The sequence below is a fragment of the Anolis sagrei genome, chromosome 2 (genome assembly GCF_037176765.1).
Source record: "Anolis sagrei isolate rAnoSag1 chromosome 2, rAnoSag1.mat, whole genome shotgun sequence".
Classification (NCBI taxonomy): domain Eukaryota; kingdom Metazoa; phylum Chordata; class Lepidosauria; order Squamata; family Dactyloidae; genus Anolis; species Anolis sagrei.
The window spans coordinates 288,118,217-288,133,946 of NC_090022.1; the positions used below are offsets into that span (position 1 = coordinate 288,118,217).

Genomic DNA, 15,730 nt, shown 5'->3' on the forward strand with positions numbered 1-15,730 from the left:
AATAAAACACACTAATAGCAAAGACATCAAACATGTGCTCGGTGTTATAATTTCTGTGTTAGAAAGATAATGGAAGCTGGTTTATTTCTCCAAATTGGCATATTGTCTGGGTAGTCATCAAGGTATATCCGTTGAGTAAATGCTTTTAGAATATAGCATGTGATGAAACAGTTGTTTCTTTCAATTTGGCCTACATTAACACAGATGTTGCTTTATGTTTTGTTGTTGTGTGCCTTCAAATGGTTTCTGACTTCTGGTGACCTAATCATAGGATTTTCTTAGCAAGGTTTGTTTAAAGGTTTGTTTTTGCCCTTTCTCTAAGGCTGAAAGAGCTTTGCCCAAGATCACCCAGGGCATTGTGGAGCCCCTGGTGGTGTAGTGGGTTAAACCCCTGTGCTGGCAGGACTGAAGACCGACAGGTTGCAGGTTTGAATCCGGGGAGAGGTGGATGAGCTCCCTCTATCAGCTCCAGCTCCTCATACGGGGACATGAGAGAAGCCTCCCACAAGGATGATAAAAACACCAAATCATCTGGGCATCCCCTGGGCAACGTCCTTGCAGACGGCCAATTCTCTCACACCAGAAGTGACTTGCAGTTTCTCAAGTCGCTCCTGACACGACAAAAAAAACCCCCCAAAACCCAGGGCATTTCCATGGCCAAATTGGGATTCGAATACTGACCTCCAAAGTCAAGGAGCACGGCACCTAACTGGTTTTGTGGTAGCTCTGCTGAAATCAATGTTGCACCTGGTTATTTATTTATTTATTGTGTCAGAAGCTAATTGAAGGCACAGCTAACGTATTCAAAAATACAAGTTGGCATTAGCATATGCTAAATGTCCTTTGACCAGAAGCTGGCCACATGGAGTATCTTTGGTGTTGCTGTGAGAAGGTCCTCCACTGTGCATGTGGCAGGGCTCAGACTGTAGTAAGTGGTCTGTGGTTTGCTCTCACATGTCATGGACTCCACTTTGTAGCCCAATTTCTTCAGGTTAGCTTTGCATCTCGTTGCACCTCTTAAAGCTTATGAAAGTTCATGACTATCTCTATCCTCAATACCTTGTTTTAAGATGCCTAATAACAACAACAACAATTTTATTTCTTACCTGCCTCTCCTCATGGCTTGAAGCGGGTTATAGAACAATTATAACACACAAACACTGCAAAAATACCACAAATACACATATTACAAATAAGTGGTAGAGTTGGCCCTTTGAAATGGGACATTTTTGGAAAAGTTCCTTGTGGTGTCTCACTTTGACATTTTGCAAGTTCATCTGTGTTTTAATCAACGTACTCTTTATGTTTCTTCCGTGTCTTGTCGGCCTCAGGAGACAGAATGACTGATGAAGCCAGCCTGCTGTTTCTAGGCTAAATATTCCCCCAAATCTTGAAGGAGACTTGTTAATAGAGCACGAAGCACTTGGGAAATGACTTAGAGAGGTTGTTTTTGGTAGTGTGTTGTTTGCTCGCAGGTCACTGTCACTTTACAGACATGTGTGAAGAACACAAAATTGCTTTGCTTAGATCAGTATAAAGCTCCTTTAGTTCAGCATTCTCTGCTGCAATAAAAAGTTCACAAATAAGGTATGTTGGAGAGAATCCTCTCCTTTGATTTGTTTGTGAACCGCTGTGACTGTTTGTGAACCGCTGTGAGTCGCCCTCGGGCTTGAGATACAGCGGTATATAAGCATAGTAAATAAATAAATAAATTGATTTGGGTCTGTCTTCTAATATTCAAAGCATACTTGTTGTGGGCATGGTGTTGCTTTTAAAGTTGTCATGGCCATCCAAAGTGTTTCAAGCAGTTGAGCCATTAACATGTTTTGTGACAAGATGATGATTAATCTTTCATTTTCATCATTTTCATGAGATGAGTCCATGTTCTCATGTTGGAGAAACACGTTATCTTAATGTACTCTCATTCTTGGCATGTTATTGTTACTTGGAGATGAAGCTTCGAGATTTTAACACTCCAAGTTTACATAACTAACATAGAACTTACTTTTGTTGAAGCAATACATTGACATTCCTCCATAAGTAGGGTTCTGTTTCCCCCCCCCCCCCCCTGTAATATCAGGCAGAGAATAAGAGTAGAAGAAAACAGTGGCACCCTCTGAAGTTCTCGTTCTGCTGCAAATGCCCTCGGGTTGACAAGAAAAATTGTAGGCCATCTGGAAACCATACATTCACCACTCTAAGCTACTAAGGTGAAGAGTTCTATTAACGTGGAGTAATATTATTCCCTCTCATAGTGAACTCAGATGGCTAAATGGTTGTCCGCATGGAATCAAAGTAGTTCAACCAGTACAAAAATAGCAATTTCTGCATAGTTGGAGGCTCCTTAAATTGCTCGTTGTAGTAATTTAATCTGGAAATCACTGAGCTGTATATGACCATATGTCTCTGCACATAGTTTACAATGTTCATCCAAAGCATTGTTCTGTGTCCCACTGCAGAAATAACCTAAATTGGTGGAAATGTGGGATTGGTGGTTTTTGTTTCTGTGGGCGGATGTTATGAAACTCTCGTCCTGGAGAGATTAGATTAGACATTTCATTGACTGATTTTCAGGCAGTGGATATTTTTGTTCTACTTTGTTTTGGATGGGTTTTTTTTTTAAAGATCCTGTTACGATTTTTCTTTGCTTTAAATTTTTAAATATCTTTAATTTTTTTCTATGTGTGTTCTTTCTGCGAGCACCTATACATTGTAAATGCTTAAGAACGTCATCATATAAAAGGCACAGACTGCAATATGATGGTATTGAATAAACCTTAGCAAAGTTATCAGGAGTGAATGGTGTGGCAAATGTGTTTCAGTGGTTTCCATTTCGTGGGAAAGGGAGTGCAAAGTTACGTTACATCCACATCCACAGGCAAATGGACATTTGGAATGAAGCTTAGCTTCCTAGGTCAAAGTACAGTTGGACTAAACAGGACCTTAAGACAACCATATCGAATCAGTTGTATTCCTTCTTAACAAATGGCTCAGTAGTCACACGTTTTCTTTTGAGACAAAGGAATCTGTGAGCACAATTTGATGTCATTTTCAGGGCTTTGGTTATCTCATTTATAGAACTGTGATCCTTAGAATGGGTGTCACTCACCCTTGATATATTCTCAACCTGGGGTCTCCAGATGTTTTTGGTCCTCAATGCCTAGAAACCCTAACATCTGGTAAACTGGCTGGGATTTCTGGGAGTTGTAGGCCAAAAACATCTGGGGACCCCAGGTTGAGAATAATTGCTCTAGGTGAAGTTTACTCAAAACTGGAATTTGTGACTTTTTGAAAATGAAGATGATGGAGATCCCAGGTTTGACCAACTGTGCTTCACTTTCTCAAAGGGATGCAGACAGATGTGGCACCTTAAAGTTAAAGCAAAGGCCCGTTGATCAAACTTGAGAACCCCATCCTCTTTCACTTAAAAAAAATCACAAAAATCTTGTTTGTACCCGTGTCAAACATTCCTGTTGTTCTGCTTGATATTTGAATGTTCATCAACTGAGACCAAAGATGACGGCCCCAGAACCCCAATGTTAGGATGTTCATTTGCATTAGTCTCATGATTTCAGCATTGGAGGTGGAGCAGTGGTGTGGGTCACAACTGTTCCAAAAGCCTAAACTATGTAGCGCAAAAATACCAGTCTAATAATATACCTTTCGTGGTGGCTGGCAGCTGTTGCATTGAAGGAAAATGCTGCCGCAATGTTTTTCATTGGAACCATTGTCTTGAAGAGAGAGAGAGAGGGCAAAATAAATTCTTTGCTTGATTTGTTTTGAAACTGGTATGGAAGTTATTACACAGGATGATAAAAAATTCTTTGTAATTGTGAAATGTTTTCTGGGCTGAGAATGGCGGTTAATAAGTGCATCAAATAAATAAAATAAATAAATAAATAGCTTTGTTTGTATCTGCCCTGACACTATGTCTAGATGTAGCAGTGTCTTACTTCATACTGGTGCCACAGAGCAGGGGAAGTGTGGTATTTTATCATATTTTGACAATATTTCACCACTCTCACACACCCCCTGTTCCTGAGTTTCTCCTCATTAACTTCCCTGCTACCCTTGCCAATCCCTCGTTGTGGAAGTCGGATATGTAAAGCTATTCTCAATACCTAAAGGAATCTGCAATATACTTTTGATGAATGCATGTGAAAAATCCATGTAGTATTTGTCTTAGAGTGTTCCTTAGGCTCGTATTTATTTATTTATTTGATTTATTGGATTTATATCCTGCATTTATCTTATGATTGCCTGCAAGGAGTCTGCAAAAGTGTCTTATTAAGCTTATTGGGGGCAGACAGAAGAGGGACAATGATCTAGTCCCAAACCCTCATCCTTCATCCAACAGATGAATCAGCCTTGTAGAATGAATACAGTTTGACACTAACTGAACTGCCATGGCTCAGTGCCATGGGATCATAGGAGTTTTAGTTTTACAAGGTCTTAAGCCTTCTCTTGCAAAGAGTGCAGATGCCTCACTAAAACTATGACTCCCACAATTCCATAGTATTGAACTACAACACATAAAGTGGTCTCAAACTGCATTGATGCATTGTAGGTGCAGCCTCATTTGAAATGTGATTCTGGAAGAGAATTCTATGGACACCATGGACTGCTGAGAAGACAAATAATTACATCCTAGAGCAAATCAAGCCTGAATTCTCCCTAGAATCTAAGACGATTGAACGGAGACTGTGATACTTTGGTCATATCATGAGAAGACATGACTCCCCAGAGAATCATAGAATCAAAGAGTTGGAAGAGACCTCATGGGCCATCCAGTCCAACTCCCTGCCAAGAAGCAGGAATATTGCATTCAAATCACCCCTGACAGATGGCTATCCAGCCTCTGTTTAAAAGCTTCCAAAGAAGGAGCCTCCACAACACTCCATGTCTTCTCTCTAGAGAAGCTATGAGAAGTGGCTTAAAGAGCTGGACATGTTTATTTATTTATTTACAGTATTTATATACCACTTTTCTCACCCCTGGAGGGACTCAAAGCAGTTTACACAGTTTAGCCTAAAGAAGAGACAGCTGAGTGGAGACATGATGTCTACGTATAAATATGTGAGGGGAAGTCATAGGGAGGAGGAAACAAGCTTGTTTTCTGCTGCCCTGGAGACTAGGATGCAGAACAATGGCTTCAAACTACAGGAAAGAAGATTCCACCTGAACATTAGGAAGAACTTCCTAACAGTGAGAGAAGTTCAGCAGTGGAACTCTCTGCCCTGGAGTGTGGTGGAGGCTCCTTCTTTGGGGGCTTTTAGGCAGAGGCTGGATGGTTATCCATAGGGGGTGCTTCGAATGTTATTTTCCTGCTTCTTGGCAGGGGGTTGGACTGGATGACCCACAAGGTGTCTTCCAACTCATAAGTCTATGATGCTAAGATGATAGCACTTGGTATGGTAGAAGTCAGTAGGAAAAGAGGAAGACCACATTACAGATGAATAGACTCAATCAAGGAAGCCAAGGCCTTGAGTCTGCAGAACTTAAGCAGGGCTGTCAAGGGAGGTGTTTCTTTGAAAGGGTCACTATACGTTGACATCAACTTGACAGCCAATAACAACAAAAAGTTAACTCCAGGGATGACTTTTGTCTCATGAAAATCCATAACCTTTACTAACCTTTATAACGGGACCTTACATGATAAGTCCTCTTTCATTCCAGTTCAACCAAACCCAGAGTTAGCAGTCTAATGATAGAGAAATAAGGGCTCTGGAAATTTCATTGCAGGCCAGGAGGAGAAGTAGTTCCAGAATCCAATCCCCCCCTTTGAAGTTGAATCTCAGTCTCTCAATACTCATATTTGCTCTTGATCAGGAATTTGCTCTTGATCAGGATCAAGATGTTGACTTGTAGTGGACAAACTTCAGTAACTAGTTAGTAGACTGAATTTCGACTTTTATGCCTCTCTCTCTCCCCTCCGTGTCCATATTATTGACTCTAAGATGGATCATATTCTACCTGCTGTATTTCTATTGTTTTATACTAGTTGTTTGCAGGAGCCCTGTTCTTATTTGAAGTTGCATTGTGCCAAGGAAGGGAGATATTTCTGCTAAGAATTCCTGTAAATTATGCATCTCCAAGCAAAACTGAATATATTCAAATAAACTATTCACTAAAAATAGCACTCCAAACCACTACAATAAGACAAAAATAATATTAACCAAGTTATAATTAAAACATTAAAACTCATCTATTAAAAACAAGACTTTTTGTGAAGAAACTCTATATTTATGTGTGGCAAAAATAGAATGTGCTATTAATTTTTGTTTTTAAACTGGAATTGTGAAATGTGGGAGAACTGTATTGTCTACTGAGGATATGGATCAGAAAAGATTACTGTCTGGTAGACAGACAAATACCATAGCTGTTGAACTGCCACTTGAATGGTGTATGTTTTTTTTTTCGCGTCAGAAGTGACTTGAGAAACTGCAAGTCGCTTCTGGTGTGAGAGAATTGGCCGTCTGCAAGGACGTTGCCCAGGGGACGCCTGGATGCTGTTGATGTTTTATCATCCTTGTGGGAGGCTTCTCTCATGTCCCCGAATGAGGAGCTGGAGCTGACAGAGGGAGCTCATCTGCACTCTCTCCAGATTCAAACCTGCGACCTGACTTGGCTGTGGAGGAATGGCCGTAGACCTAAGGCAGAACAAAAGCTTTGATTTCTGATGGTTGACTGTGCACAAACTTTGTTTCATGCACAAGCTTATGTATATAACGTGTATATGAAACATAAATGGATTTTTTGTTTGGAATTAGTTTCCCATCTCCAAGATATCTTATGTACTTGTATGCTACAACAGGTATTCCAGAATCTAAAAACAGTCCAAAATCCAAAACACTTTTGGTCCCAAGCATTTTGAATGAAGTCCGAAAGGCCGAACAGGGCATAGGGTTGGCGGGGGTTACACTCCCCCTGAAGACACAGGTTCACAGCTTGGGTGTGATCCTGGACTCATTGCTGAGCCTGGAACCCCAGGTTTTGGCAGTGACCCGGGGAGCATTTGCACAGTTAAAGCTTGTACACCAGCTACGCCTGTACCTTGGGAAGTCTGACTTGGCCACGGTAGTCCATGCTCTGGTTACATCCTGTATAGACTACTGCAACACGTTCTATGTGGGGTTGCCTTTGAAGACTGTTCGGAAGCTTCAAATAGTTCAGCGGGCAGCAGCTAGGCTGCTAACAGGAGCAGCACTCAGGGAACATACAACTCCTCTGTTGCACCAGCTCCACTGGCTGCCAGTTTGCTACCGGGCACAATTCAAAGTACTGGCTTTAGCTTATAAAGCCCTAAACCAGTGGTTCTCAACCTGGGGTCCCCAGATGTTTTTGGCCTACAACTCCCAGAAATCCCAGCCAGTTTACCAGCTGTTAGGATTTCTGGGAGTTGTAGGCCAAAACACCTGGGGACCCACAGGTTGAGAACCACTGCCCTAAACGGTTCTGGCCCAGCTTACCTGTCCAAATGTATCTCTCCTTATGAAACATCTAGGAACTTAAAATTGTCTGGGGAGGCCCTGCTCTCGATCCCCCCTTCCTCGCAGGCGCGTTTCGCGGGGACAAGAGACAGGGCCTTCTCAGTGGTGGCACCTCGGCTGTGGAACTCCCTTCCTAGGTATATTAGATTGACCCCCTCCCTCCTGACCTTTCAGAAAAGAGTAAAAACCTGGCTCTTAGTACAAGCTTTGAGAAACGCAGCATAACAGATAAACACAGTACGATGAAATAATGATCATGTAATGGCTTGAACGATGTAAATGGATAAGGAGTTGAATTGGAATACATTGATAATTATAGTTTTAATTGTTTTATATGGATTTTTTATTATGTGATATCAAATGTTTTTAATTGATACTAGCTGTCCCCTGCCACGCGTTGCTGTGGCCCAGTCTGTGTATATGTGTTTTGTGTGTGCATATATGCATATATATGTGTGTCTATATATTTGTGTATATGTGTATATATGTGTGTTTGTGTATATATGTGTTTTTGTGCATGCGTTTTAATTGTGGGTTTTTTTTGCTTTTTAAGTCTCTTCAGCTGTGTTTTTCAGTGTTTTTATGAATGATGGTCACTCGTTGGCCTGATAGGTGTATTGTGTCCAAATTTGGTGTCAATTCACCCAGTGGTTTTTGAGTTATGTTAATTCCACAAACGAACGTTACATTTTTATTTATATAGATGTAAGTATGTATGTTGTGGCATCAAATTATTGCCAATCTGTACGCCTCCCTGAGTCACCTTCGGGCTGAGAAAAGCGGGATAAAAATGCTGTAAATAAATAAATGTTCAACCTGTCTTAACTTCCATCAACATTATGTGGTTTGCTGAACAATATCAGTATTTAATTTATATACAAAATTAAAATCAATGTACCATTAATTACCATTTGCAACACCATTTACAATAGAAATAGTGCCTGGCTGAAAGTATTAGCCATATTCTGCCTAACATGCGTATCTTCTATGTGTTTCTTTTAGGCGCAAGATCTGAATGTGATTGAAGAAGTCATTCGAATGATGTTAGAGATAATCAACTCATGCTTGACAAACTCTCTCCACCATAACCCAAATCTAGTTTATGCATTGCTTTATAAGCGTGATCTCTTTGAGCAATTTCGAACTCATCCATCTTTCCAGGATATCATGCAGAATATAGATTTGGTAAGTAAGATTTTCATAATAATAATAATAATAATAATAATAATAATAATAATAATAAAATACTTTATTTATACCCTGCCCTCTCTCCTCGGAGGAACTCAGGGCGGTTTCATGATATTTCAAAATGGCTTTTAACACTACTTTCCTTAAGCAGTTTTTAAAGTATGTATTATTTTTGTCTTTAACAGTTGCTGCATTCATTGATTAAGGCTCAGCGAGGGCCAGGTAAATAACCTTGGAGGGCCATATTCGGCCCCCGGGCCTTAGTTTGAGGACCCCTGCACTACACCATGCTTTATGTGCCTTTAATATGTTTATGTTGTTTGTTGCAATGGTTATTCTGAATTGGGTCAGTGCTATAATAGGCCTAATTCTAGTATTATATCCACTGAATCAGTGGAATTTACATAACTGTTGATTTACCTTTGGATCTGGTTTAGTGAGCCCGTACCTTGGGAAGTCTGACTTGGCCACGGTGGTCCACGCTTTGGTTACATCCCGTTTAGATTACTGCAACGCTCTCTACGTGGGGTTGCCTCTGAAGACTGCCTGGAAGCTGCAGCTAGTCCAGCGCTCAGCAGCCAGACTACTAACGGGTGCTGGGTACAGGGAGCACACCACTCCGCTGTTACACCAGCTCCACTGGCTGCCAATTAGCTTCCGAGCACAATTCAAAGTGCTGGTGTTAACCTTTAAAGCCCTAAATGACTCCCGCCCTGTTTACCTCTCTGAACGTATTCTCCCCTATGAACCATCAAGATTATTAAGATCGTCTGGAGAGGCCCTGCTCTCAGTCCCACCGGCCTCACAAGCGCGTCTGGTGAGGACGAGGGACAGGGCCTTCTCGGTGGTAGCCCCGCGACTCTGGAACTCTCTCCCACTGGAGATCAGAACCGCCCCTTCTATCCTGACTTTTAGGAAACAGGTGAAGACATGGTTATGGAGACAGGCTTTTGATGAGTGAGACAGCACCCTAAGACATGGATGGAAGATGATGTATAATTGTTTTTTAGTATGACGACTGACCACTGTAGTTTTGGATATATTTGTTGTTTTAATGTGTTATTGTAATATGAACTATGATGTTTTTACCGATTGTATGTGTTTTTATGGTTGGAAACCGGTCTGAGTCCCTCAAAAGAAGTGAGAAGGTCGGTATATAAAACTCTGAAATAAATAAATAAATAAATAAATAAATATATTGGTTTTATATGGACCTGTTTTTCTTTAGCCTAGTAAAGCAGTAGAATTGGAAAAGAAGGGGGAACTTTCAATATTTCCTATCTTGCTGGAAAGCTGTTGTGGTAGAGAAGCAGCGCCTTCACTTGCAAAAGTCAGGAGCTGGAAGGCAGACAGGCAAGACGGGAGAGCGTGTTTGTTTGGGTGTTACTTTTAAGCAATTAGCTGTGTTCTCTTGCTGAAGGATGAAAATATCAAAACAATCTAAAAACAATTGAAACATCAATCATCAGAAATGCCTTATCAATGCCTCCATCTGAAGCCTAGGAAAAATAATATTCTTCTGTTGTAGTTATAGTATATTAGTATCAATTTATTCATTCGTTTGTTCTCATTGGTGCAACAACTTCAGGGGGAAAAACTTGTGCCAAAAAAAGGCCGAAAGTTCCCGAAAAGTGTCAGCCTGAGAGCCAATCAACAAATACAATAGTCTAAAAAGGCTGATGGTACACTAAACACTGGCCCCACTGGTGGCGCAGTGGGTTAAACTTGCTAAACTTGCCGACCAAAAGGTTGGTAGTTAGAATCCGGGGAGTAGGGTGAGCTCCTGCTGTGAGCCCCAGCTTCTGCCAACCTAGCAGTTCGAAAACATACAAATGTGAGGAGATCAATAGGTATTGCTTCGTCAGGAAGGTAACAGCACTTCATGCAGTCGTCCTGGCCACATGACCTGGGAGATGTCTACGGACAACGCCGGCTCAGAAATGGAGATGAGCACCACCACCCAGAGTCGGACATTGACTAAACTTAATGTCAAGAGAAAGCTTTACCATTGCTTACACTATAAACACTTGAAATTACAATTTGTTAGCAACCACTGAGCTGCTGAACTTGCTGACCAAAAGGTTGGTAATTCAAATCTGAAGAGCGGGGTGACCTCCCACTGTTAGGCCCAGCTTCTGCCAACCGAGCAGTTTGAAAACATGCAAATGTGAGTAGATCAATAGGTACTGCTTCGGCAGTGCTCCATGCAGCCGTGCTGGCCACATGTCCTTGGAGATGTCTATGGACAATGCCGGCTCAGAAATGGAGATGAACACCACCCCCCCAGCGTCAAACATTGACTAAACTTAATGTCAAGAGAAAGCTTTACCTTTATTTACACTATAAACACTTGGAATTATAATTTGTTAGCAAAGGTCTAGCAAAAAATATTTCAGGAAGACAACTTGTTAAATGTCACTGTCACTTTTTGCTAAACTAGTTTTATAGAAATCTTTTGCCAAAGGTTTTTTTTCCTTATCTGAAAAGCCATTCAAAACCCTTTTCATGCATATTTAAAGTATTTTCCCCCATTAGGCGATCTACAGGTGTGGCTTTTGTTAACAGAAAAATCACTAAAAACCAGTATAACAACACAATTACAGCACAGTATAATAATAAGCCAAATAAGAAGTAAGATCGTCAGATATCTTCTCCATCTACGTACGTGCTACGTTTAAGGCTTTGACTAGCTGTCTAAACAAGTAAGCTCACCAAGGGCTAAATCCAGTGTCTGGATTTTCGTCTCTTTTCCCCTCCCTTTTCTGTTCTCTATTGTGTCCAAGATAGATTCTACAAGGTTTCCCAGCCCAGTGGATCACATTTGCTAATGGAGAAACATTAGCTTTCCTCTTAGCTTCATTGGCTGAAGCACCCATTGAACCCTGGACCTTGCCTCCTTCATGGTGGGAGTTGTATAGCCTATGCATGGAAAAATACCACCCCAAATCCACCAAACAGGGATACTTTAATTGCACTCACCAAAAAGACAAAAAACCCACCATGCAGGTTTTCGAAGCTTTAGCTTCTTAATGAAGCAAAGGTGTCAAAATCAGCGTCTATGTCTTCTTCACTCCTTTGGAGGCCAAGGCAGTGGCTGTCAGGATGGAGACAGGATCTTTCACCTACTTTTGGGCCTAGGCATGGTGGAGATTTTAAATAGTCCTGGAAACTAGCAACATACTAGTGAGATTGTTAAAAGGTCAAGAGTAACATCCTCCACGTGGTGACCCTTGTTGATGACTTTAATACATTTGTAATTCTGGACACTTCCAGTCGGCCTTGGGAAATATCAAAATTTGCTTCTAATTGAGCATAAAAGTAATCACTTTTTGGAGGGACTTCACTTTTTGGAGGAACTTCAGCCTAGCAGAAATAATTTTTATTGTGATAATTCCCTCTGTGATCCTGGTGCTTTTGGCTAATGGAAAGAAAGACAACATATGCATGCAAAGGAGGCATGCGGTGCTATTCTTATTCATAACTTTGCATATGCATACATTGTTTGCATGATTTTGTAAATTACGCTGCCTGAATTTTTGGAACTGATCTCTAACAACTCCAATATTGTACAGATAGAAAACATCTGGCTCACATTAAAACTAGGGACGGCATGATTTCTGTTTTCATTTAGCGCTGTAGCGTCTTCCAGAACCAAATATATTCTGGAGAAAGTGATAAGCTCATTCTTACTGTCAATTGAAAATGCTGGACTGGTGTCCTAAGCATTACTTAAGAGTTCATTATTTATTACTTCTGTTGTGTTGAGGTTTTTCTTTCATGATGAATAGTTCTGATAAGTAACCGAAAAGGCATCTCAGAAAGAGGGGAAGTCCAAAGAAATAAGAATGACTAAATATTTCTGTGTAAACAAGGTTTTTACAGAGGGATATTTTTTTCTGTGATTTATAAGAATTTATAAAAGACTCATAAAGGACTCATGAGGTCAAAAAAGTACACTTGCAGTTCTGAACATCCAATATCAGGGAGTTGCTTCAGCATGGATGTTAAGTTCATGGGACACTTTGCAGGTTCTGTCTGTTTGTGTCTGAGTTTCTCTTTAGTTTTCTAAACCTTCTTCTCAAAACAATGGAGAACGTGGGTTGGCATCACACAATCCTAGTTCAGATCTAATTTCTGCCATGCAATCATTGAATAGCTTCAGGCAAGCCATTCTATCTCAGTCTCAGCCTGGGACTAAGCAATGGTAGCCATAATACCATGACTCGCAGAGGACTGGGTGTACTTAGTAGCCACAAAAGTCTGAGTGGTTTTCTTTGCAGTGCTTTCAGGGTGAAAATGGACTGCATTGATAGAGCTCTTGATTGGGTTTATGCTGTTCTCAACCTGGCCCATTCCAGATGTGTAATACAAGGGTTGAAGGAAAAGTAATGTCTCCATCTTCGTAACTCCTCAACAGATGGCAGTACTGATATGCGCCAGGTACTGGCTTGTTCTGTAAACTCTCCTCTACAGTTCCATTTTGGCAGGAAGCCTTAGCATTGAATGGTTGTGTTGTTAAAGTTTGAAGTATGGAACGCTGCACAGACGGTCGGTCAATGCGACTTAAGCAAAGTGCTGTCATTGAATTCTTGACAGCAGAAAGTGTTACCCTAAAGGAGATTCAACAGAGAATGCAAGCTGTTTATGGTGATTGTGTTGATGTGAGTACTGTACAGTGTTGGGCGAGTAAGTTTAAAGATGTTGAGGTGGGAACATCTGACTTGCGTAACAAACAAAGAGTTGGACGTCCTGTGCCAGCAACCACAGAGTTTCACAAACAAAAGATTGACAGATTGGTTCAGGACAATCGTCATATCATTCAGAGAGAAATTTCAAGCATAATCAGCATTTCACAAGAACATGTGGGTCACATTATACAGACTCACAAGAATTCTGATCCTGGAAGACTAGCCTACTCTGCCAACGAGGGATCGCCTAAGTAAGTAAGTAACGAATGCTATACTATATATACTATGGGCCGATTGGCAGGAACCTTGAATCGAAGAGGTCTGCTAGGACAAGGATGGGCAAAACATGTGTCCCCATGTCCATCTTTGTGGTCTTTGGGGGGGGGGGAGGTCATAAAAATGCCCAAAAAAGTGCAGCTAGTTTTTTGCAAGTGGTATGTTGGAGATGGTAGCCATCCAAGGTCCCTCCAAGAGGAGGCTAAGACTTCCACAGTTGCTCATTCCTATGCTAAAAGGTTCTTCTTATCCCGTATAACTGTAATAAAGCTTTAGCTTTTTAAATTTGTAATGTTTGCTTTGTGATATATATATTTTAAGTTTTTGGATTTGCAGCACAGAGCGATTACAATCAGTAGACTAGTTCCTTCTTGAAGCAGAAGTGCTTTTCCTATTGAATTTCATGTGCTTTGCCCTTTAAGTGTATTTGGAAAAGCCTGACAAGTCTCCTTCTCTAAAAAGGAGTGGCTAATGCCTGCACTTGCTTGCAGCCATGGTGTGTCTCATTTGAATCCCAGGGTAATCAAGCCATCAGCTCGCCTTTTGTTTTACTAATAGCAGCAGAGTTGTAAGGGCCTAATTAGGCTTAACGGCTCCAGTTGGGTGTCTAGCTCCACAGTACAAAGGCATCCCAAGCACATTATGGCTATGCCGTAAAGCATTTCCCGGGCCTTGAAGAAGATTATCATGGGGATGTTAACACTCTCAGTGGCATGGGCTTGGTTCTCTTTGGACATTACCTGCCTTCTCAAGACTGCATGTACATTTCAGAAACAGATCGTCTGCAGCCCTTGTAGACTTGCCTTCTTTTACACTGTATTGCAAAAACATTTATTTATTGTATCAGAAGCAAACCAAGGGTACCATTGTAATGTATTTAAAAACCCAAACATTGTTACAACATTGTTACAGGTTGAATATTGTGTATCTGAAATACTTGAAACCAGACATATTTTGGATTCTTTTGGATTATGAAATAACTATATTTCCATATACGTACATAATGAGATGGAGCCCCCGGTGACGCAGTGGGTTGAACTGCTGAGCTGCTGAACTTGCTGACCAAAAGGTCGCTGGTTCAAAGCCAAGGAGCGGGGTGAGCTCCCGCTGTTAGCCCCAGCTTCTGCCAATCTAGCAGTTCGAAAACATGCAAATGTGAGTAGATCAGTAGGTACCACTCCAGCAGGAAGGTAACAGCACTCCATGCAGTCATGCCGGCCACGTGTCCTTGGAGGCGTCTATGGACAACATCGGCTCTTTGGCTTAGAAATGGAGATGAGCACCATCCCCCCAGAGTCAGACATGACTGGACTTAATGTCAGGGGCAAATCTTTATCTTTACATTATGAGATATCATGGAGCTGGAACCCTGGTTCTTTCCTACACTTAATTTTGAATTGTTATAAACAGGTTGAATGTCCCTTATCTGAAATGCTCGAGGCCAGAAGTGTTTTGAATTTTGGAATTTTTGGAATTTTGGAATATTTGCATATCTTGGAGATGAAACCAAAGTCTAGACATGAGATTCGTTTATGTTTTATATACACCTTCTACACATATGCCTGAAGGTTATTTATACACCATATTTTAATAATATGTTTTGTATGAAATAAAGTTTGTGTGCATAGAACCATCAAAAATCCAAGATGTCATTATTTCAGCCACCCATGAGGATGATTTTGGAGCATTTTGGATTTTTAGAAAAAGGATACTCAACCTGTAGTCTCTGAAATGTAAAGCAATGGGGTCCATGCTTCTAACAAATATAATAGAGCTGCAAGAATAAGACTCTCACAATGGTAGGCATTCTTAGGAATCTTTCTGTTTAAATTGGTAGTTTATTTATTTTGTGTCAAAAGCATTGCATACATAAGTATAAAACTGATAGAAATAGAAGGAGCACAAGCGGCTAAATAATTTTTGACCAAAACCAGGCAACGGCAATTACATTGTCTGTAGCTTTAAACAGTTCTTCCTCTGTGCATGAGGCAGGGCATTGTGGCCAAGCACACAGATGCTGTGTTGTTTGGTCTGCTCCACAGTTGCACAAGGTGGAGGATTCTTCTAGGACAGTGGTTCTCAACCTGT

General features: G+C 40.9%; 1 protein-coding gene across 3 annotated transcripts in view; it reads left to right on the plus strand.

Moving 5' to 3' along the window:
- Positions 1-15,730, plus strand: part of DYM (dymeclin) — a 258,206-nt gene that overhangs the window by 191,556 nt on the left and 50,920 nt on the right. For all 3 annotated transcript variants that reach the window (XM_060761240.2, XM_060761241.2, XM_060761242.2), the window contains one exon: positions 8,493-8,675. In XM_060761240.2, coding sequence (XP_060617223.2) covers positions 8,493-8,675 — 183 coding nt within the window. The remainder of the gene's footprint in view (positions 1-8,492; positions 8,676-15,730) is intronic.